Here is a 23401-nt window from a genome sequence, read left to right as displayed (position 1 = left end):
TATTAAATAACATCTACTATCTACCCACGTTTCGGTGTCTATGGAAGTGTCAGTTATCACTTAAAACTTTACTATCATCTCATACATTGTTCAAAGTATCAATTCTCATCATCAAAAAAACCACTATCAGTAGTAAAGAATGATTGATTTCAAGAAGAAACAGCGAGTCCTGTCAAAAATTGTATAGTACATAAGGTTTATCCTATAATCATTTCTTACTGGTTAAAAATTGAGGAAATTATATAATTTGCCTGAAAGTTTGTATCACCAATCTAAGTCTACGTAAATTATCGAAGAAGACAAATTTCAAGAACTGATCATACATTGTCCATACGGGCTTCAAATCTTTGACGTTGGAATGTTGTATCCCCCTTTTCTATCTCCCAATTCGTAATAACATCTAAGGCCTGGAGAATTCCACCCGATTTTCAAATTCAAAGTAAACATAATATACTCACTATGACAGCTACTTCAAAGACTAAATCTAGCTACCTGGTTCTCATCCAAAGACTGGCCCCAAAGTAGACCAGAAGGGAGCTCATTAAATCGCAATCGACCAAAATTAACCCTAGGCACGTCATGACCGAACAATTGGCCCAAACTCTGTTCCTTCACATTGCGACATCATAATCAACAGAACAAACGTGAATTCAACGGTGGAACGAGAAGGAAAAGAGTTCTGCAAACAGAATTCTAATTGATATCTGCACTAGTGTAGCAATATCCAAAAGACCAATCTTCCGCCTGTCTCCTAGGAAATACACATGCGGATCAAACCTTCTTCAGCTATCCTCAACTTCACCCCTTACTCTATTCCTATCAATGTCGCCCCTCATCCATTCTCCATTCTTATTTGGCTCTTATTACTCTCATCCTTGTCGTCTCTTCAAGTTCGCTTCCTTCAATTTTTTTTCTTGCTCTTTCAATCTTTCTTCTCGCGGTGTCTCCTTCTTAAATGCTACCTTCTTGCCCGGCTCTTTTGTCCCATCTCTTCCATTTGTGCTCGAATTTCCCCGTGCATTCTCAGACCGTAAAGTGTCAGGAGGGAGTGATTCATCAGGATGAATTCGGCGGCAAAGTGGTTTCTCTATCTTCTTAATTCTCTCGGGGTTTATTGTATTTCCCCCTTGAGGAATGCCCCGATCATTTTGGTTGCGTTCAGAGATTATCGGACGGGAACCATATTTGAAAAGTTTCTTTTGGTCCATCTCTATATTCGAATCGATCGATCAAATATCTAAAAAATCCGCGTAAGAATAAAAGTCGACACTCCAAATATAATCTAATAATAAATCTAAGAAAAACATATCAAACCTGCAACTCACCACCACTTATATATAAATCCCCATCACACAAATTTAATTCTGCTGCCTCCATATACCCATATTAAAAATCCAACTCGCGACCGACCTGAAATTCAATTATCAATTATGAGGTCATGACACCTTATTTGACACCCTAGGCAACATTATAAGTTTAATTTTTCGAGTTGATATCAATAACTATTATTAATTATCTAAGATACCTACCTACCTTCAGAGATAAGATTACTCTACACTTGAAGCCTACTTAGCAATCTCCAGAGAACTTTCCCACTAGATGAGAAAATCCAATTCCGGAACTTTGCGCTCTTCATTTATGCATACACCTCGCTAATCTCAGTAAGCTATCTTTATATATATATCCCCCGATGGTCTATACTCAAGAGTCCTTCATTCATGAAGAGAAACGAGAGTGGCTATCTAATACAGCACCTGCAAGCAGAGAAACTTTCAAAATCTATCATCTCATTTCTTCATGCTGCATTTCATTTCTCCTCGTTTCTCTTCATCTCTGATAAACTTCTTGATAAACCCTAATAATGATCCACACTAGCAATGACAAAAACCGGAAATACGATCTCCATTATCATACCCATCATATCCCATCAATATACTTCCTTCGTATCAACAATCCTACCTCTCAGTCCTGCTCTGTATACATATCCCCCTTCATATCCTGAAGATATTTTTGTAACCTCTTTGAAACCTCTCTTCCGAAGCCCCCTTCTAGCATCTCTGTTTTACTACCTATCTTCCGAATATTTTCGTACAGTTTTTTTTCATTTCAATTCACCCCTCCTCTACCTCCTATATTTTTACCCTCCCTCCTACCTCTCATTGTTCTCTCTCCAATCCCTCTCTCCAGCCCCTCTCTCCAAACTCCCCTCCCTCTAAACACCTCCTCCTAATCTCCTTCCACTCCTACCTTTCTACCCTGCCTTTCTACCCTACCTTTCCACTCTGACTTTCCACCCTACCATTCTACCCTGCCATTCTACCCTACTCCATCTTCCCCCCCACTCGATCGTTTCCTCTTAATATTTCTCACCTCCTAACCTTCCATTCATTTATCTACCTCCTTCTTCTCATACTCTCTCTCTCTCTCTCTCTCTCTCAAACACACACACACGGAAATTCACACATCACTCCATCCATCAAGTTAATCACCCTTTTCATTTCAATCATTGCATCCATTCCATCCATGCATTTTACAACATTCTCTAATATTCCTTAACCTGCCACGCTATGCTACATAAACTAACTACACACACTATTCACATTCGATCAATAGATAAATAAATCAATCATTCAATATTTCTCCATTCATTCAAAGGACCCAAACCAATCCAACGCCAAAAAGGGTATCATACCTCTCTTTCCTTCCCTTCCCTCCCTCCCCTTCTACAAATCCCACATCGCATAACCCATCCCTTCCCGTACCCCTCTCACTCCATTTTATTACGCCAAGCAATGCAAATATCTTCCGTTATTATCCCATCGTTCTCATTCTCATCCCTATCTCACCCCCCCCTTCAACTATCCCCCTTCAATCACCCTCATCTACATCCCCAATCTCAATCCCTACACTACCCCTGACCATTCTCCTTCCCCCTCATCTCCCTAGTCTTCTGCTCCGCAATCCTAACCCTCTCCTGCAATCTCAACTTTTCCAACTGCAACGTCGGATCCACATCGATAGCATTCCCTACTGACATTTGCATATGCATCCCATTAGACGCTCCACTCGTAGTTGGTGGGACCCCTACTCCTGGCCGCGAACTTCCACTTCCACTTCCATTCCCATTCCCCTGTGCACCATTCGTACTCGTTCCTGCCGCTGTCCTCTGTTTCCCAGCCGGAACCAGATCCTTAACCCATTTCTGCGCCTCCTCACAACCTTCCATCACATATTTCAATGCTAGCGTCGCTCTCTCCTTCAAATACTCATTATGTCCATCATAAACACAACAATTCAATAACGGCATGATTCCATCCTGATTAAGCAATTGCTTTTGCACAATTGGATTTCCTGGTCCTTGTCTGCGCGAATTATTAGGTGCCACGAGTGAAGTAAGAATGATGAGTATCTGAATTTTGATACCCGACCAAGGGAATTTATGTGGGGTATCATGAAGAGGAGGAAGAGATTGTCCTTGACCCGGGAATTGTGGAGCATTTTGGGATGTGGGACTTTCATATGGACGTTCTGTTGCTTGAATGCCACCTCCTTGTTGAGGAACAGGTGCTTGTCTCCGATTTGGTAATGGTTGTTCCGAGAGATTCTTCTTGGCAACACCTAGATCAAGAGCTCTAAGAAGAGCGATAAGTTCATAGACTGCTTCCCATTCAATAAGAAGTGGTCGCATCTCCGGTATTTCGGCAATAACAGATATAAAATCAAGATATTGCGAGAGCCCATCTTTGGCACGTTCCATATCCCATAAGTCGACGGGGAAATCGTTAGGATCGCTATTTTTGGTTCGAATTTGAGCTTGCGCGTGAATAAGTGCGATACAATCAGGTACGACTCGTGTACGGAAATATGTAAAGAGGAAATGTATAAGTTTTGCATCTCTGTTGTAATCTCTTAGATCATCGTAGATAGGACTGTCCTTTCGAGCGCGGAACATATAGTTGATAAGACGTAGAAGAACAGTTTGTGCCGGTGATACAATATCTTTCATAATCCTCAACGAGCTCCAAGCATAAGGCAATAAAGCATTATGATGGAAAGACTCGATAATTTGAGCAGTGATTTGGAAAATGAAATGTTGATCAGTTTGTTCCCAAACAGCAATGAAAACCAACATTTCTCGAAGAAGATTTTTGCCACAATCCAAAGCCAAAAACATTTTGCATCGTGTCTTCTGAAGATTCTCACCAGCTGGTGTGAGTCCTGAGCCCATTGAATCGACAATGCAAGCTTTGACAGTCATGTGAAGAGCTTCGATTTGTTTCGTGTCGAGAATGTTAGGAATCTCAGTCAAAAGACCTCTCAATGGTCCTTCCGCATAAGACTCATCATCATCCTCCTCATCCTCTTCTTCGCCATCATCTTCACCATCATGACCATCCATCGACCGGGTATCACCATCAATCTCATCATGTAGAGGTGGTTCATCCAACTGTTCGTCCTGATCATAAGCATCCTGATCCTGGAAAGCTCGTTGAGGAAGAAATCTTTCCATAGCAGTTTCTTTACAAGCCTCCGCACGCTTTATCGCATCTTCCACAGTAACCATTTTCACAACCCATCCTTCATAATTCTGATCCCTTTGGCGCTTCCACCAAATATCAATTTCGTGTGATACACGGGCATAAATTCGATCTTGCTCATATTTATCCGTCAATTCAGGTTTCCAGACCGGTGTCGTTTCTTCCGGATCATCTTCCTTATCCGCATCAGTCACAGTAAATTCGTCAATTTTTGGTAACGGTCCAGGTGTGCAATCCATGTCAGCTTCTGCAGCGTATTTCTCCAAAAGTTCCTTGGCCGTCTCATCCTGATCTGCAGAATGTCTAGTCAACCAATTCCTAACCTCATGATAAACCTTCTCCACATTCAAATCATCCGGAGGTAGTTCATGAACTGGATCATTATGCAAATCGTTATCGAAAAGCATATCGAACCAAAATGACATCTTGAACCGATCATTACCCATGGTCCAGTTATGCGTATGTTGTAAACAAGTGACCAGAAGTTTTTTATCTGCAAAAGAAGTCAGTATCATCCACAAACCTAACCCTCACTTGGAATAAACCAATCCCAGCTCAAAAAAGAAAAAACTCACAAAGTTCCGTCACTTCATTCAACCTCCCCCTACTGTTATCATCCACATTCTCCCCATCATACCCCTTACTCGTCACATTCACACACAAAATAATCAACTTATGGACCTGCTTATCCAAACCCACCGCCCTACAAATCTCCTGCGCCGTCTCTTTAACTGCCAACATATTCCTGCTCACCACGAGCAAATTATTCAAGTACCCCAAATCCTCCGTCAGCACTTCAAAATTCTTCAAAATAAGCGCCACACTCTCCGAGACGTCCGGTCCGGCAGGAACCCCCTGTTCCGAATACGATTCGCGCAGCGAGCGCGAGACGAGGATGGGGACCGCCAGGTAAAAAATCCGCTGCAGACGCATCCAGATATCGACATTCTTCGCGAGCGCCTCGCGCACCTCGCCGCGGGAAAGCGACATATCGAGCGTACTCCGAATCATCTTTCCCAGACCTTCCATCGTTTTCCTTCCCAAGCCCGCTCCACCACCGGGACCCCATCGCATTTCCAACATGGTCAGAGTAGCGAGAAACCCTCTCTCTTCCAACCCATATGTATTTGTGCGCTCGGAAACCTTCTTGTTGATTTCGAAATGACTTCTGCCGCCCATGATTTCGCTCATCATGTTTGTCGGTACGAAAGCTTCGCGGTTCGTGCGCATCGTTTTCGAGGATTCGTCCCACCAGGTGCCCAATCGCGTTTTACATTTGCTGCATGTTGTATTGTCGTCGCGGATATCGGGAAGAGGATGCCCGCATTCTGCGCAGTACATGTTTGGTTGTGAGTTGGGGGTGCAGGAGGTACGTTTAAAGTTGAGGCGGAAATGATGAAAGGTGTGGCGGTACAAAATAAATTTTGGTTTGTACGACGTAAGTTGAGGGGTAATATTGGCGTGGATCACAATGCTGCTTTAGTGTTTGATTGATTAACAATTGAAATTCGTTCTGTAGACTTGCAAAATTTTATAACAAATTAATTTTGAATGAGCTTTAATAATCAATATTTTTATTATTTAAGTTTAATTGATTATATAATTATATCTACCTACGTAGTTAAACGAAGTCACTAATATCTACTAGGCATCTAGGCAAGTATTTCATAGAGTGTATTACCTAGGTACACCAGTAGCTACATAAAACAGCCAACAAAATACTATCAAAGCTAACCGATATGATCTTCAGACTGCCCCTCCTTTCGAACGCTGCAATTGCAGCTTCCCCATTACCACTTCCTCTCTTTCCTCTCCCTCATATCTGGACAAGCTCAATGTCATCAGACCTACCACGCTTTCTTGATTGAGGACTCTCCTCTTTATGTCCACTCACTTTCACAAAGCTCCTTTCTGAATGGCTAGCTCCACTTGGATCACTAACATGTTCATCTTTCGCACCCGATGAGCCATTCAAATTCTCCTTCGGCTTTCCCTTCCAATTCTTCGGAACCCTAACCAGCCAGTATATGAACAAAGTCACAACGACATTGAAAACCACATAAGCCCACATGATACAAAAGCTGCGCCACCTGTTCGTATAGCTCATACCAGCAGCAGCAAGGAACTCATTCGAATCTTTCAGGGGACAATAAACACATCTACTCTTTGCAGAAGGATTATTGAGATAGCCTCCAGCTATTTGTATATAGCTAGCCATATAAGAGCCACAGGTACTCCCAGTTACCGGTTCGAAATGAAGAGATTCAAACTGAGAACATGTGACTGGAACGTTGCCAAGGCCAATGGAGAGCATCCCATCAACAAGGTAAGTGAACGGAGAAAGAAGCCTCAAGATACTCCATATCTGAGGTATTGCCATAGGTGCTGAGATTATGCTTGAAGATATCAGTGAGCCGTACCCGTATACAAATTGAAGATTGTCATATCATACTTACCCACAAAACATCAATGACAAGAAGAATGCAGCATTAGACAAATTACCAGCCATCACTGTAAGCTCAAGACTAACTTGTACCATGTATCCGAATGTACTTGCATATATCAGGTATACCCAGATCAACAATAACATCACTCCATTCCTCTCAAGTATCGATTTCGTTAAGATTGCATTGCGATACATCCCCACAGGATAGTACCAGCACAGAAATATAATCATTGCCGAAAGTGTGTTCCATGGTAACTCAACAAGCATGTTTGTAATGGTAAAAGCTGGCCACGAGTAAATCTTCGCAGGTCGCTCTCGCGCTTCAAACAAAGCTCGTTGCACTAAAACATTTGGGAGAATCTGCGCAACGAAGCTCGATGCTAAAGTTCTACATGAAATCAGTGAGAATTTAACTCGCACTCACTTAAAAGAGACTCACAGAAGCATAAAAACGCCGAAAGTCTGATTCTGAAGATCTTGCAAAGAACTTGCATCTTCAAAGGACGAGAACCCAATAAATAGAGCCTAGCACCTATGATTAGCTTCGAATAGTGAGGAGAGTAATGGAGAGGACGAAACGAACATAGAAAAGAGATAATCCTATCCTCGAATAGATATAAGAAGGTGTCCGCCAGTAGTATGAGTTTGTTCTTCTAAAGCATTGCCATACTTGTACTACAGTTGACGTAGCAAATTCTTTCCGATGAGGTGGTTTCTTGGTCCCTGTCAGGAAAAAGCTGGATCTTGCAACCAATGCCTTTCTCATATGATCCAACTTTCGATGAACAAGGACTAGCTCATGACTATTTCTCCAGACTTCGGGCCAATCGATTAGATTTTTCGAGCCAGGAGTGCACCCGCCAGTCCTTTTCCATGTTAATCATTCCATCACTGCTCGAGGAATTGACGAACCAAACTTACTGCATAATCCAATCAACAATATTTTCACCCGGCGGGCAAGGATCTGCTCCATTGGACTCGAAATACTTCTTAACAATTTCGCAATTCTCACCAAGCCTACCAAAATATATTGGTCGACCTCCAGGGCCAAGAAAAAGAAGACTATCAAAACGTTGAAATACTGCTGTGGACGGTTGATGAATTGCGCATAAAATAGCTTGACCGTGAGCTGTCATCTTTTTCAAAAGCTCAAATATTTCCCATGATGTACTACTATCAAGCCCAGTGGTAGGTTCATCTAAGAAGAGAAGAAGCTTCGGCTTAGCGACAAGCTCGATGCCTATCGTCAGTTTCTTTCTCTGTTCAACGTTTAAGCCTGTAATATCATTAGTCTTTACAAAAGAACTGAACCTGGTCTTACGAGCCTTCACCAGGAACTCCTATAACAGCATCGGCATATACATCCATCTCCAACAGCTTAATCATCTCTTCCACATAGGCAAGTTTCTCTTTCTTGGTCATCTTGCTCGATTGACGCATAATCGCACTAAACTGTAACGCTTCGCGCACTGTCATTGTCGAAAGGTGAAAGTCTTGCTGTTGAACATATCCCACTTTCCGTTGAAACGATATATCTTTTATGCAACCATCAACAAAAGTTTCACCAGAAACTACACCAACATTACTTCTAGACGCCAGAACATCTAACAATGAAGTTTTCCCTGCACCTGTTGGACCCTATATGCATTCCTCATCAGCATTGGCATCAGGCTCGCTCCACAGGACGTACCATAAGTGCGGTCAAAGTTCCTGGTTTTACCCAACCATCAACATGATCTAGGATCCGACGTGTACCGCCTCCAGTTTTGATATCCAGACATATCCCTTTCCATTGAAAAGTTGACGTTTGTCTTTGAATTTTGGTTATTGGATCTCCATTCCCACCATACCTATGAGTATCTGCTCCTGAGTAAATCTCAAGATGTCTTTGCCTCTTGGGCAGAGGTTTGTGTCCCCGTTGAAATAAAAGTATCTCTCCAGTCATCTTCTCCATTGAGAAATGAGTAATAACGAGTAGATATGCGGCCATATAAGATGCCATGAAGGCAAATAAAATGCTCATATTTCTAAGCACATTAGCTACTCATGATCTTGAAAGCATCACCTTCTTTCCCTGTCATCAAATATCAAAACATACGAGATTTTCACGTACCGCCACAAGTGGTTAGGTTGGAACCCAAATCTGAGCTCAAGATATATAGTCCCCAATACATCTTCAAACCCAGAGATAGCCCCAACAACAGCGCATACTCGGTTATGAGGGCTTGTGCTAATGTAAGATGGTCCATTCGGCACGATGTTTCCACATGAAAAGACCCGACCTGAAAATTCGTTAATTATCAAACTTTCATAGGCGTATACAGCCGGGTCAACGTATGTGATCCATCTTAACCATGGGACCATTTTCATCTGAGGGACCACAAATCCTGCATACATCATAAAAGCCAAGATAAAGACTGTTGTCCAGAAGATGGCTTGAGCGTGCGATCTGCAAGAAGCTCCAATAGCTCTGAAAGCCATAGAAAGTGTCAGACTTAGAACAAATGAGAAGGCAATGAAAGTAAAAAATGCCACGGATGTTCTCCTCAAACTTGCCATGAAGTATAGAATGGCGTTAAAAAGTACATTGCTGCAAAGTCTGACTGGTATGCTGCATAGTATTAAAGAAAATGCTTCGGCGAATGGATGAACGAATGCATATCTCGCTTGTTTCTCCACCACCAGGCGTTGGTTAGACAGTTGGAGGATCTAAAGTGATGTCAGTGATGCAAAGAAATATCCGAAAGTTCGTGTCACTACCTCAAGTGATTCTGTCAAAGCATGTACTAATATTGTGATAAATAGTAACATACTTCTGTTGTTCATACTGCTAGTATCATCAGGCATATCGTAAAAGACGATACCCATGATCAGAGCCATGAGAGTATTGATTACCAGAACAAAAATTGTGTGGTTCATGTCACTTCGTAATCTCTGGAGACCTCTAACAGTACACAAAACGACTTGTTGTCTTGGACCGAGCTTGTATGCTGATTGGGCTCTCCTAGAGTTCAATTAGTGAATCAAAGATTCAGATTTGGATGGAAATCAAAGACGAACAGATATTTAGCCTGTTGAGATCTCCTCGCGGCGGCAAAATCCAACGCATGAGTCCCATCAAACGGGAATTCATTTTCATAAGCTTCAAGTTCCTGCATAAGTCTTGCGTAGTAACGACTTGTTTTCCACACCATAACGAATTCTTCAGGAGTTCGTGGTACTCGGAATTCAAAACCTGGTCTTCACTAATATTAGTGTCAAAATTCACAAGGGTAGGTTGATATTTTTACTGTATTATTCTTTCATCTGGACTTGTGAGAGATGTCAAGAAGTCCGCTGTGGATTGATGTGGAGAACAAATGAATCCCATATCGATAAAAAAAGATTTTGCTTCATGGCATGGACCGAAGTATATCTGTCGTCCCTCATATAGAACCTGTGGTGCTCATCAGTAACATTTCACGAGAAAGATGTGAAAGATGACATACTGTAACTTTATCAAATAGCTATACGCAGAGTTAGCAGCATTCTCTCGAGATCTGCAACCAAGTCTTACCTCATAGACTATTTCAGGTACTTGATATAAAGCAACGCATGCCGTCGTTCTTCCAAGGGTAGTAGAAAGTCGAATCATCTTACAAAACTCGAGTGCATGAGCATTGTCAAAGCCCCTGGTACAGTTATCCCAACACTGTAGAGTACATCCGCTCAAGGCTGCTTCTGCGATGCTCACTCTCTTTCTTTCAGCTTCACTGATACCTTTCACAGCATCATTTCCAACGAGTACATTTTCCACGTGACTAAGACCTAATGTTTTCATCATCACATCCCTCATATGCTCTGCGTATACTTTTCGAGTTACTCCAGGAAAAGTAAAATCGCACGGTGCTCGAGCTTTAGCCGCAAAAAGTAGCGTCTGACCAACCGTCAAGTCTGGAAAATGATTATCTGACTCGGCCAAATATATTGTTTCGCCTCGAAACCGTGTGTGCATCTTGCTCACAGAGACACCTTGGTAATTGATATCCGAGTCCGGCTCGACAAAGAGCTCATGAGTGTTCCCAGATATCGTTTTCAAGAACGAAGAAACTCCACTTCCTGGCCGACCAAGAACCAATAGCATCTCACCATGCTCAACCAAACCATCAAATCCTTTCAATATCTGAACTTTCTGCTTTCCAGATCCAACCAACCAGCGAGCAAAAGCGCCAAATTCAAACACAATATTTGCAACATTCTTCTGATAATCAGTTGGTTTCCTAAAAGCATAGACGGTCAGATTTTCAAAAGAAAACCCCGCACTTCTCCGAGGATATCGTCTCGGATCCTGGCTCATGAAGGCAACGAAATTGGCGATCCATTCTTCCGGATTGAAATTGCTGCTACGGGGATTCAACGGAGAATTGGGAAGAAGATCCAAGAAAGGATTTCTGAATTGATCTGATGTTTCTGGTGGCTTCAATGGGCTGAGAAGTGTAGACGGAAGCTCGAATCTTTGCTCCGCAAGTGAAGGGCGAGGTAGTGATGAATCTTGGAATGGATCAGTTGGTTGATGGGCACATTCTACTTTTTGATGCCTTTCGCGTGGATAAGCTGCATGAATTCGAGATGGTGGGGTAATTGGAGGCTCCTTTAATTTCCAGTATCCCGAATTTTCCATGATGGATTATTGTATAAAGGTCGAGAGATTCAGTTGAATGTATCCCAACAAACACGCAACAACAAGATCCAAACCTCCCGAACTCGAGGTCATGCGCAAAACAAGTCTCTATTCCACGAAGATAGAAGGAGCACTTACCCTGCCCTGACCCGATGGACGCACCTGATCAAATCTTGATCATCAACTGGACAAAAACACTTACTAGTTACCCCTCTCTTGATCGGTCCTTTTCAGAAAGCCAGTTGAACCTATCCCAACAACAACAACCCCAATTCCTCCTTCACCCTCTCAAAGTCCCTTACGAAACAAATCCTTAGCCCCGAGACAAGGAAGGCGCACTCCACTTCTCCCCCTCTCGCCCTTCCCTAAGCTAATGAACGCACCTACCTAACGACATTTATCTCGATCGGTCCTTTCTCTTCAGAAAGCTAGTCTGATAGTGATTGGGTAGGTAGTCCTTGGGAATGACTTCTATCAATGTTCCCTCATCAGAATCTCGCGCAAATCGGGGATTGCTTGTAATTGCCATGGGCAGGCTCTCCACACTTCCCTCACAAACACTTACCTGTCGAGTAGGTACTCACCTCAACAAGATATATGATCAGGTTACGAGAGAAGAACGCCTCATCCATTCACTGCCAAAGAATATACACCAGATCAGATGACAGTGGAAAAAAGTAAGAAATCTTAATAGCCATATATAAAACTAAACATTACCTCTGCTGCCCTCCCCGTTGGATATAATTCAAATACTTCGACCGCTATTCAAACGTAATCAGCACGCTCAAAACAGCATATCTTATTTGACAACTTGAATGCACGTTGACGCAGTGCTTAAATTTGCTTCTCTGTACCAAATTGCTAAAATTCTCATCCTCCCTTTCCCCTTAAATTACAATCTCCAAACATTCTCTCATTCCTGCCAATTCAACCAGTTTTCTCTAGTACTGTCCCAGGTGCAAAATCAGTTGCATTCGTTGTCGCCACAGGACTAGCGACTGCCTCTCCTCCTGTAATTGTTCCTCCAGTTTGAATTGATTCAGGTTGTTTTTCCGCGGGATAGCTCATTGTACTTTGTTTTGAATCAGTCGGAGAGGTTGGACTCAATGGACCCATTGGACTCGTCGCTTCTGCTGGACTTGATCCCACGACCGATTTGATGACTTCATACCACTTATTGGCATCCGCTGCCGAATGAGCCTTGAAGGCAATCTCGGAAGTACCAGACAGTTTACTTCCTATTCCCTTGGAAACATCTTTTCCTTTGATATTGAATTTTTCGCCGCTAGCACTTCCAATTATAGCATCTGGAAGGTAGATGGATAACTCCGGAACGGGGTCTTTGCGGACGTTGTCGTTGTCTTTGAATTCGTGGAGGAATTTGCTTGGAGTTACGACATAGTAGCCTGTAGTGTAACCGGCGAAACTCAACTTGTTTCTGCTCTTGCGTTCAAGGGAACCCTCGATAAGAGCCTGAGTGCTAGCGTGATTCTGGTTGGGGAAGCTGATTGCTTCTACTGAGCGGTCCGGGGCGTTAGGATCAATAAGTAGAGCTTGGTTACGGTGAACGAAGCCTTCCCATTCGAGATTTGCAGGAACGCCTTGGCAAGCGTTAAGCATATCTGCGAAGAGTGTTTGTTCTCTTTGAGATTGGCTCGTAACGATCTGAGTGAAACTCATCATAGTTTGTTGGATGATCTCAATTACATGAGCCTCAAATTGCGCAAAGTTGTTTTGGACTTGAATAAGATCATGACGATTGGTGTTTTCCTCCAAAACTTGCTTGTGAAGGCGATGTAGAATACCTCGGTGAACGACATATGGATCTTCGGCCGACTTCATGGAAGCAGCGCTGGATTGGTAGTTCGCAGTTTGTGATCCCAAAAGTTCAATATGTTTTTGTGTAATATTTCTAGCCTTATCGACCTCTTTTGCTCCCTTTGAGGCCCCAGAAAGTAACTCCTTAGATTTGTGTTTGATTTCCTTGTGTAGTCGATCGAGAATGGGGAGCACCGTGCCTTTCAGATTCTTCTCCGTTTCGAGGTGCGAGTTTATTAAACCCTTTTCAGTCAGCGTTTGCGCAATAGCAAAGGATCGCGTATATCATACCTGGGTGTTCGTTCGCATGTTTTCGAACATACCCGCCATGCCTCCCAGCTCCTGCTGAAAATGGTGCCCCTCTTTTAAGGGGTTTGCGATAGTCTTCAAAACCTTTTCATATTCCTTTGATTGTTGTTTTTGTACTTTCTCCGTCGCTCCAATGTATTCCTCAAGATACGCAACTGCATGTTTCCAAGCTCTCAATCTTTCTCCTAATAATTCTGAAGTCTGCGCGCGAAGGTTCAATCAGCCACAAGCGTTCTCCTATTTCCCCACAACCCCGATATTCGACCTTTGACAATCCGCAAAGTTCGCAAAAAATACTCACATCCTTAGGGTTCTCCAATGGTACCGCCTCACCCTCATCCGTACGATCTGTCAACGCACTACTGGTCGAGAATGATCTCACTGGCATATTCGCTGGTGTCGATCCAGGAGCTCCTGCTACTTGTGTCCCCGACATATTGGCGTGTAATGACTGTTTGCGCATCATCTTGTATTAGTTTACTTTCTCCAAAAAAAAAAAAAAAAAAGTAGCTTGTGCAAAGAATGAAGGGAGAATAGATGATTGAAGCAAGAAGAGCGACGTATGGATAATATGCGAGAATGTATTATTCACTATCGCTCGCTCGCTGTACTCAACTTACCTGGTCACTGAGTGGGGTGGTATTCGCGACCCTTGTTGTCGTTTTGTCTTTCGGTAATCTTGAATCCTGGTTGCGGATTTGGACTTAGTGGAGTGTGCGGAGGCAAGGTATATTAAATCTTATGTCTCAATTTAAAGAGATAAGATTTTCAAAGAATTCTAGAATAAACCCGATTTCGAGGTTGAAGGAAGTTGGCGATGACAATGAGGTTATTGATAAATAATAGATTGATGATGCTGATGTACTCGTGCATTGTATTTATTTATGCTTCCCGCCTTGAACCTCTTAACTTCCCACTAAAACACCCCCATTCCTTAGTTTTATCCACATACGTCATTATCCACCCTTTCAGCATCTCATATTTGAAGATTGTTTGAAAATTAGTCTGATTCATGCACTATCACAAAAATCACTCAAAGCACTCTTTGGTGAAACAAAGAAGTATAAAAATTATGACGATCATTCATCTCAAGTAGATCAGATTGCAAGACCCTGATTTTCCATTTTATGGACTCGGAGTTATGACGAACAGGGGCGTTTCAGATATTCCATGGAATTCATGTTCACAGCCAAGATTTAAAATGCAAATCCAGATTGTATACTGGGGTATCCGAGTCTTGATAGTGTTGTGGTAAATACATGTTGAAAGGTAGAATGTAGATCTTCAACGAACAACTATACTATGTTTTCCACCATTAGTCTCCAACGCCACACCCCCATTTACAACCTTCAAGTCCCTTGACCCCTTAATTTCTTTTCCATTAAGAACAATACTTGGCACCACCCCCGCCTTTCTTACCGGTAAGATCAATGACCCTGTAGTGCCTTCCGGCACTGCAAAATCCAACGTGTATCCCGTCTTCGTAAGATTCCAAGCCGCTTGGAATTTTCCCAATGCAGTGACAAATCCACCTTCTGCACTCGTCAAGTCTCCGAATTGTGGAGTTAATTTCCACGTTTTGCCCACGGGGCTAGTAACACTAAGACCTAATACAAATTCTGTGAGGGCAGATGTGGGACCTGAAGACCAGCCATGTGCGTGAGATACGTACGAGGTATCATACATGTAACCTCTGCTTGATCGATATGCAAAGGTACCATTTTGGAGATAGCCTTCGATGACTGTGCTTTCGGTTCCATTAGGGTTGTTGAGATACCAACCCCAACATCGACGGATGAGATCGAGCGCACGACTCGTCTCTCCAATTGTAAAGTGGGCTTGAATCTCGAAACTCGATATGAAAGGGGATATGTTTTCTGGAAGTTCGGGTGCGACGGCTCCAATTGGGGTCCAATTCTTGAGAAGATTGGTGGAAATAGTTTGAGCTGTAGGAGAAGTTGGGGAAACAACTCCGAACAAAAGCGCCATGCTATTTGCGTCTTGAGGATGTAATGTAGTTGCTGTTGCATTGTCTTTGAAGGATCCATAAGATGAATCAAAGCAGTACTTATTGACGGCTGTTTTGAGAGAAGCAGCACGACTAGTCCATGTCGCCGTCAAATTGGTGGTATCACCAGCCCATTTGGCCAAATCAGCACCAGTAAGAAGAGTTCGATAGAGACTGTGTATTTGTTAGCCAACCACCTTAGTCACATTGACATCAAAACATACATCATTTGTGCTTCACTGTTATTAAAACCTTGTTGCCAACGGGCCCAATCACGAATTCCTGTGACTTCAAGCAGGCCAGGAGCGCTGACTTTTCCATAAACATAATTCATCGCTAATTGATACTTCGCCCAGTTTTGCAAGAGGAATGAAGTATCATTGGTGTAAAGAACATAGTTGTAAGTTCCAATCATAGTCCACATATGATATGTATCAGAGCCCAGTTGTAGTAAGGGTGGCCCCGCCTCTGGGAATGCGCCCGTCACATTGTTCTAAATTGAGTCAGTCGGGATCTTCGGTCAATGAAGCAGTTTCAAGGCGCAAAATTGGTATTTGAAAGAAAGAATTTGGATACTGGGCAGGAAAAAAAGATCAACTAAATGATAACATACCTGGTAGTTGTACATAACTTGAAGTGCATTTCTGACACTGACGAGGTCACCAATACTGATAAAGGTCGATGGAACAGCAATACCCATGTCACCAGGCCAAACAGCTCGATCTCGCTTTGCTCCATCCACAATGATGGTATCACCCGGTCCCATAGTACCATTGTTTGCCCATCCCACTTTAACAGTAGGGATTTGACGCCCAGTATTCACAGGAACTGCATTTGTTTGCAACGTGTATGCACCAGAGTACCAAATCTTGTTTAGCATTTCATCGCTGCTGTGAAAGTATCCTTGGTATGCTTGTAAATTGGACCATGTTGGCTGAAATCCAATCTCAAGAACGATGCTGCTAATATTGACATTTGTGGTACCGTTTGTAAGTAAGAACAAGGTCAAGTATCTGAAACCTCCACGAAGCGAAAGATCCGGCATGGTATATGTTCCGGTACCAGCTGATGTGAAGTTTGCATAAATAGCGCCATCCGGTCCTTTGAACCCTCCATTGGACGAGTCCGACCATTCCCCGATGTAATCTTTGGCCTCTGTAAATGCCAGCCCGATTGCACCAGGCCCCGAGGAAGTGTATTTGAGGGTCACAAGTCCGCCCACCTCTTTACCAAAGTCAAGAGTATATTTCGAGCCATTTCCAGAAAGTCCAATTAATCCCGTGAAGTTAGACAGAACAGCTCCGGTTGTTGTGGATAAGACGGATTTCGGAGATACCTGGCGACTCGAAGGCGCATAGATATTTGCATCCCAAGGGCCCGGAAAGGCAGGTTCCAGCGGTCCACTGCAAGTTGTGTTTTTCCAGCATGCTTGAGCAGAAACCAAATCTAAAGACAGGGAAATTGCTACAAGAGCAATTAACCGTGTGATTGTAGCCATGATTTGAGAGCAGCACTCTGTATGGGCGCACAATGCTTCGTTGTCGATCGAATTTCGGCGGAAACCCACGCCATTTGTACACTTTCAGGAACGAACTCAAAGTCGCATCAGTAATTGATTCTCCAAAACTCGGTCAATGGATATACCGAGGGAGAGTTTTTCCGAAGCGGTTGAATTGTCGAGAATTGTAGGCTTCTGCAGATCAAGATGCGGGGAAAATAGAGTACTGTGGGGTAAACACAAACCAGTTGTTGAACCCCATTTTGTTCTTACTCTTCACCTACTGTTGGATATGCACTGCACTCACTTGGTGGACTGGGGATATGGAGTTGGCGAACGACTGCATATGTGCCAGCAAAGGATCATATATTGACCCGAATAGGCGACCTGACGCTGTCACTGACAGGCTACCCTAGGGGAGGCAGGAAGCAGGGGAGTCATGTTTCCATGTCGGAAGATGACAATGTCCATTCAAATTCCGGAGAAGGAAACTCAAAATGATTGATTGACGTTGAGTGGCAGGAAATTTCATTTGATTGATTGACTGTGTGTATGTAAGTACCTAGCTCGAGCCTAGGTAGGCTTGTGTAAATGTATAAATCAAAAATGTCTCACAATCTATCAATCGTATTTCTCGTGATGAACTCCACCCTTTTCACGAGGTACCCTCATGTGTGAGTACGTGTAGTGTCGTGAAATGAGGTGGTGAGGTGAGGTTTCAAACATCCAAAAATCAAGTCAATGCGAACTCTCAACATTGTGGCTGTGAGGAACGGAAGTAGAGCTAATCGTACAGCAAATGTTTTCATTGGGTGACGGTACTCTGGCACCGTTTTATCTATGTATTTCTGTACCGGCATAATGACAGAAATTCGAAAAAGGGTGATGGATGGCGTTGTGGTGATGGGGATTGAAGTTTTCTTTCATTTTGTTTCCATTTGCTTTTTTCTTATCTTGTGGCAGGAAACGGAGAACGGCGGGTGCGAATACGAGACGATACGATACGACACAGAGAAGAAATGGAAGAAGAAGAGAGATTCTAGATCGATAAGCCGTTGCCCACCCACCCACACACACACTTACAAATGCCCCTGAACCAGCGAGCCAGCCCATGTTCTATAATTAACCTTAGTCATAATTTCAAAGTCTTCCAAAGACTTCTTTTTTCCCTCCTTACTACCTATGTACCCCGCAGAAGGAACACTTACCATATATGCCTGCTAGGTAGTATATGTCAAATTCTACAACATGTCTTGCGAAAAGCCTTGGAGATGTTGGTGATTCGCGACAAACAGAGTAATTTTGGACTATGACAGTGAGTAAGTTTGAGTGACACTATTCGGAGGCTCAGTTCATCATTTGAAATGACAATATCTTACTAAAGTTCATATCATCGGGAAGAACAAGTTTCCGGTGCGTGCTCTCTCTTACCCCCTACCTCTTTTTCTTGGATTATCATGTGTTTGCGCCGCATGCCTAGGGAGCTGCTAATCACGGAAAGGATGGTTAAGAATCTCTCAATTGAAGGATGACTCTAGGCGCTGTAGCAACCAAGTGACATAAGAACCCTGAACACCTGGTAAACCGCATCCAAAGCTCATCAGAGATAGGAATGCAGTCAGATGCCAAATTCAGCCTGGATAAGGAGGAGGTGAGTGGGTGATACGAAAGAAGTCTTGGGAGATATCAAAGATTTTCAACGGCACAGCTGATAGATTAGATGTTGATATACGAGTCGATCTTGAGGTTCAATATGAAGCTTGAAGAGTTTTTAACAATACGAGTAAGTAGTACCATGTACCATAGCTTTAAAGTTTTATTATGTCACTATGCAGTATGTACATGATGTATGCCCTATCCTGTACGAGTACAGTTGTGATGTCTAATTCTACAAGATTAATCAGTATGTTATGTGCATAGAAGACAATGCAGTTTGTCTGGTGATTTCTGGTGATTCCAATAACATGCATCAATATCAGGAACCGACCAATCCAGTTGTATCTACTAGGTACCTAGGTAGTACCCAGATGTTCAGACAGTCAGTCATATATGGACTCGCACATTCGATCATTTGTCCCCTATTCGGATGCCCCTATGTGGTATTTTCGTCAAAGAGTGAATGTTACATGTATATATGATTGTTGGACTCATATAAGTTAGTTATCAGATTAATCTGTTGATTACCTAGGTAAGAGATCTGTGTACCGACGTAGTACCCTGTACCTAGAAGTTCTATTCTCTTTTATTTCTTGATTTCCTCTTATTGTAACAATTAATGGATAAATCCGATTCAAGACGATTGATTAGATTCTTCGCTAACAAAGTCTACTTACTATGTATATACTGGTAAATCCATGAGTAAAGCCCAAGCAATCACTCACCACTCCATCGCTCCATCACTCACGGGTCACTGATCACTGGTCACTGGTCACCGGTGGACCCCCCAAAAAAAACTCTCCCCCCAATCTATCCACTCATATGCCACTTACCCAGTACTCACTACATCAATCCCCCATTTGGTACCAATTGCACAACTCGAATTAATTGAGATCCTTCCTATTTACCATAATCAGTATCCCTAAACAACACTTATTACATTTACATTACACTTACACTTACTCTCACTCTCACTCTCACACTTATTACACTTACTCTCGATCATTACTGCATACAACAACATTATGCCATCGCAACTCTCTTCTTCTCCACTTTCACCCATTTGACATACGACATACTTTTATTTATGTGCCCATCGATGTATATTTATTAAGCTCTTTAATCCTCTCCAGTCTTGCCACACTAAATCCATAATCCATACAACTCCAGATGAGATCGCCGGTATCGTCAGTGATTCTATTAGGTGCTAGTTCTTCTATCTCAGCAAGGGAATTCTTAGAAGACCCGCATCACAACTCCCGATGAAGGTATGCACACCTCTATGGAATACTTGCTACATTGTGCGACGCGACGTACATCGTGGGAAAGAAGCAGAATCAGAATAGTATTTGCGAGTTGCTACCCTACCCAACCACTGCTCATGCTTGTCTGCTTGTCTGTTGGATATTCAAGTCGGATTTCTCTCTCTCAATTACTCTTAATTCACTCTTGCTACCCCCTCTTTCCTTGCTAGACCTTGGTCCTTTGGTACAATACTTCCTGCAAAGACGTCTTTTATTGAAGAACTGTTGCAATAAACTTTACTAACCTGTTTTCTCTTCAATAGACCTCTTCGAGACCTCGAGAACAACTTGGGGGGAGTTTTGCACCTAGACGGGATCCACGAATTTCTATCAACGATCCAAACCATCATGTAACGGAGGCCATTGGGGATATGTATGGGGATGATGACTATTCAAAACAAGATTCACGACCTCTTAGCTTTATGCCCTCCTCTTCCAGTGAGTCTATCGAAGAAATAACGAATTCATTTTACGACACAAACAGCAGTGTTAGACCCAGACCAGTACCCTTAGTGAATGGAAACCACAAAGCGCATACATCACCAGCAATCATGCAAAGTCCCAGAAGTCCAACATTTGGAGATGGAGGTCCAATATCGCCATCTTTGTCCTTACGTGATCCTAATGCAGGAGGTACCGCAAATGCGGAGTTCCCGCTGAACGATATCGACTATGAATCCGGGCCAGCTGCTGTCGCACAAGAGCTAAGTAATTTACAAGCGTTACGGCGAATGTCTATGGATGTGGGCAATACCAGTGATCCGGATCTGCCATCGTTCCAAGGTGTCTCTTCAATGCCTACAGCAGCTCCAACAGGGAACGACAACGAGGACGATCCATCGCGACTTTTTTGGGTACCTGCCAGAGTCCACCCCGAGCTTGCACCCATGGAATTCAAAACCTTTTTGGAGAACCGCGTTCAATCAATAAAACGACGATCTGGAGATCAAAACTCACTAACGGCTAATGGAGTTGATCAGAGTGGGTCTGGAGCAGGATTGAGGAGGAAGAAATCTATGTTGTCAAGGCAGATCGATAATTCGGGTGGTAAGGGAGCTATAGGGTACCAAGATGGAGCGGAGCATTTAGAGAGGAAAAAGTCTTTATCATCACATCACACGCCCGATCTCAGAATCTCGGATCTTCAGGAATTGGATGAGTTGGTAAAGGATCCTTCAAAAGCGATGCAGAAATTGAATCTCGACACAGGGAGAGGTGAAGGTGCTCAAGGCGAAGATTTACCTATTTTGCCCCAAGCACCCGGGATCGGTCTAAGGAGGTCCACACACACGACATATAGAAGGGGAAGCTTAAGAAAGGGAGAGCGGGTCCCATTCTCAAAGAGGGCTGGCTCTATTCGAGCTGATACGGATGGAGGAGATTCACCAACGGCTTCGCCGATTGATGGGCGTCCATCTGCAGGCTACCCTCTTACACACACCCAATCGGAGCCCTCAAGTAACACGGATAATTTTTCAAGACCCAACAGGAGTGCACGGCGTATGCAGAACATTGAACAGGTCCCACCAGTTCCCCCAATCCCTGGAAATATTGCCAACGAAGTACCTACCCGATCTGATTCTCCAGCTCCAGCATTAACTGCGGAAATATTACCAGACGCCAGCCAACAACCTTCCCCCCCTGCTCATGATGCAACTCGATCAAGAAGTACTAGCCATCCTCGAACGGATTCGCCAGTCCCACGTATAGTAGAGACACCACCTCCGGTAGAAGAAAGTTCAGAACCTCAAATTAGCAAGCAGTCTCTCCAGTACCCCGAAAGAACATCTTCACAGACTACGCCACTTTCACCGAAGCAACACTCCTCACCAGTAATTCCTCAAGCAGCTCCCCAAGTAGCTCCTCAAGCAGCCCCTCAAGCAGCTCCTCAACTAATTCCGCAACCTCCAGCGAGATCGAGCAAACGTCCGGTATTGGAGCGTGAAGCTTCTTCCGGCGGTGCCAATCTCCCAAAGACATCAACAGCAAACGACATGCCTCAGCATCAGCAATCTTCTTCACTTCCGGTGAACTCTTTGAGAACGGATACGCTCACTCACATTCCAACCATTGATGATAAGAAGACCGACAAGAAACTTAGAAAGGAAAGAGAAGAGGAAAACTCTGGACCTCGGAAGACTAGTTGGGGTTGGTTCAAAGGGAGTGATGAGAAAGACAAGAAGGATAAGAAGAAAGATGATAAGAATAGAGGCAAAGTTTCATCTGAGAAAGTGCATGATAATGCTCGATTGGATGTTTTACAATCCACCATGGAGACAACTACGAGAGGCCGGGAAAGTTTCTTAGTCGAGAGAGAAAATGTTGATAATAAACTCGAAAATGAACGCAAGAAAGAAAGTAGTCGTAAAGCTGGTGGTGAGCCTAAAAAGGAAAAGGACGGCATCTTCTCGTCCCTTTTTGGTGGTGGGAAGAAGAAAGCCGATCGAGATTCAGGGAGCAAAAAGGGAAGCTCCCTTCGCACACTTTCGCCAGAACCACCGCAACGTATCTTGAAGCCAGATATTGATTACAACTGGACAAGATTTTCAATAATGGAAGAAAGGGCAATTTATCGCATGGCTCACATCAAATTAGCTAACCCCAAACGGGCATTGTACAGTCAGGTTCTTCTTAGCAACTTCATGTACTCGTACTTGGCCAAGGTTCAACAAATGCATCCACATATGCAAGTACCTCAATCTGTGCAACAGAAGAAGGCAGAGGCGGAGAGAAAGCAGAAGGAGCAAGAACAAAAATACCTAGAGCAACAAGAACAGTTGAGACAACAACAACAACAACAGCAGCAGCAGCAGCAACAGCAACCAGAAGGTGACCAATATCGATACGATTACCACCAGGTATGATTTGATCAATTTCAGGAATCAAAGTATCTTGAGCTAACACTTTACAGGGTATCACTCAATATGCTGAACAATCCCAAAATCCCAATCATTCTGGTGAGGCTGTCAACTATGTTGATGACTCTCAAATATATGACTACGATCATCAAGGAGGCGAGTCCGAGCAGGATCATAATCGCCCACAATCTCGCACCGGCCAAAACAATAGTGAGAATGGCTATAATGATCAAAATCAGAAGTACTACGATTATGGGCGAACACAATCACATGATCAAGCAGCTGATGACGGTGAGATGTGGTAGC

The 23401-nt window shown here is 43.3% G+C and overlaps 5 protein-coding genes across 5 annotated transcripts; 1 reads left to right on the top strand and 4 right to left on the bottom strand.

Annotated features, from left to right (window-relative positions):
• Positions 1-2908: 2908 nt before the first annotated feature.
• On the bottom strand, positions 2909-5879 carry EAE97_009858 (uncharacterized protein; the record flags this gene model as incomplete). Its single annotated transcript, XM_038880373.1, has 2 exons — positions 2909-5031; positions 5114-5879. 2 exons carry the CDS (start codon positions 5877-5879, stop codon positions 2909-2911), a joined length of 2889 nt encoding a protein of 962 aa, XP_038728740.1.
• Positions 5880-6354: 475 nt separating this feature from the next.
• Positions 6355-11644, bottom strand: EAE97_009857 (uncharacterized protein; the record flags this gene model as incomplete). The annotated part of the gene is made up of 13 exons (XM_038880372.1): positions 6355-6934; positions 6995-7372; positions 7424-7509; positions 7568-7850; positions 7906-8260; positions 8316-8622; positions 8675-9011; positions 9098-9693; positions 9745-9988; positions 10045-10224; positions 10275-10420; positions 10473-10490; positions 10541-11644. The coding sequence occupies 13 exons, from the start codon at positions 11642-11644 to the stop codon at positions 6355-6357; spliced, it is 4614 nt and encodes a 1537-aa protein (XP_038728739.1).
• A 623-nt stretch (positions 11645-12267) lies between these two features.
• Positions 12268-14558, bottom strand: EAE97_009856 (uncharacterized protein). The gene is made up of 4 exons (XM_038880371.1): positions 14392-14558; positions 14073-14222; positions 13754-13972; positions 12268-13705 (listed from the first exon to the last, which is right to left on the bottom strand). Exons 2-4 carry the CDS (start codon positions 14205-14207, stop codon positions 12572-12574), a joined length of 1488 nt encoding a protein of 495 aa, XP_038728738.1. The 5' UTR covers positions 14208-14222; positions 14392-14558; the 3' UTR covers positions 12268-12571.
• A 370-nt stretch (positions 14559-14928) lies between these two features.
• EAE97_009855 (uncharacterized protein) lies at positions 14929-19003 on the bottom strand. The gene is made up of 6 exons (XM_038880370.1): positions 18657-19003; positions 18486-18584; positions 18361-18393; positions 16393-18316; positions 16004-16272; positions 14929-15953 (listed from the first exon to the last, which is right to left on the bottom strand). Exons 4-6 carry the CDS (start codon positions 17275-17277, stop codon positions 15056-15058), a joined length of 2052 nt encoding a protein of 683 aa, XP_038728737.1. The 5' UTR covers positions 17278-18316; positions 18361-18393; positions 18486-18584; positions 18657-19003; the 3' UTR covers positions 14929-15055.
• Positions 19004-20195: 1192 nt separating this feature from the next.
• EAE97_009854 (uncharacterized protein) lies at positions 20196-23400 on the top strand (the record flags this gene model as incomplete). The annotated part of the gene is made up of 3 exons (XM_038880369.1): positions 20196-20201; positions 20501-23095; positions 23149-23400. 3 exons carry the CDS (start codon positions 20196-20198, stop codon positions 23398-23400), a joined length of 2853 nt encoding a protein of 950 aa, XP_038728736.1.
• Position 23401: the final 1 nt, after the last annotated feature.

This window comes from Botrytis byssoidea (assembly GCF_014898295.1).
Source record: "Botrytis byssoidea strain MUCL 94 chromosome Unknown BBYS_024, whole genome shotgun sequence".
Classification (NCBI taxonomy): Eukaryota; Fungi; Ascomycota; class Leotiomycetes; order Helotiales; family Sclerotiniaceae; genus Botrytis; species Botrytis byssoidea.
This window is presented reverse-complemented; position numbering and strand designations above follow the sequence as displayed.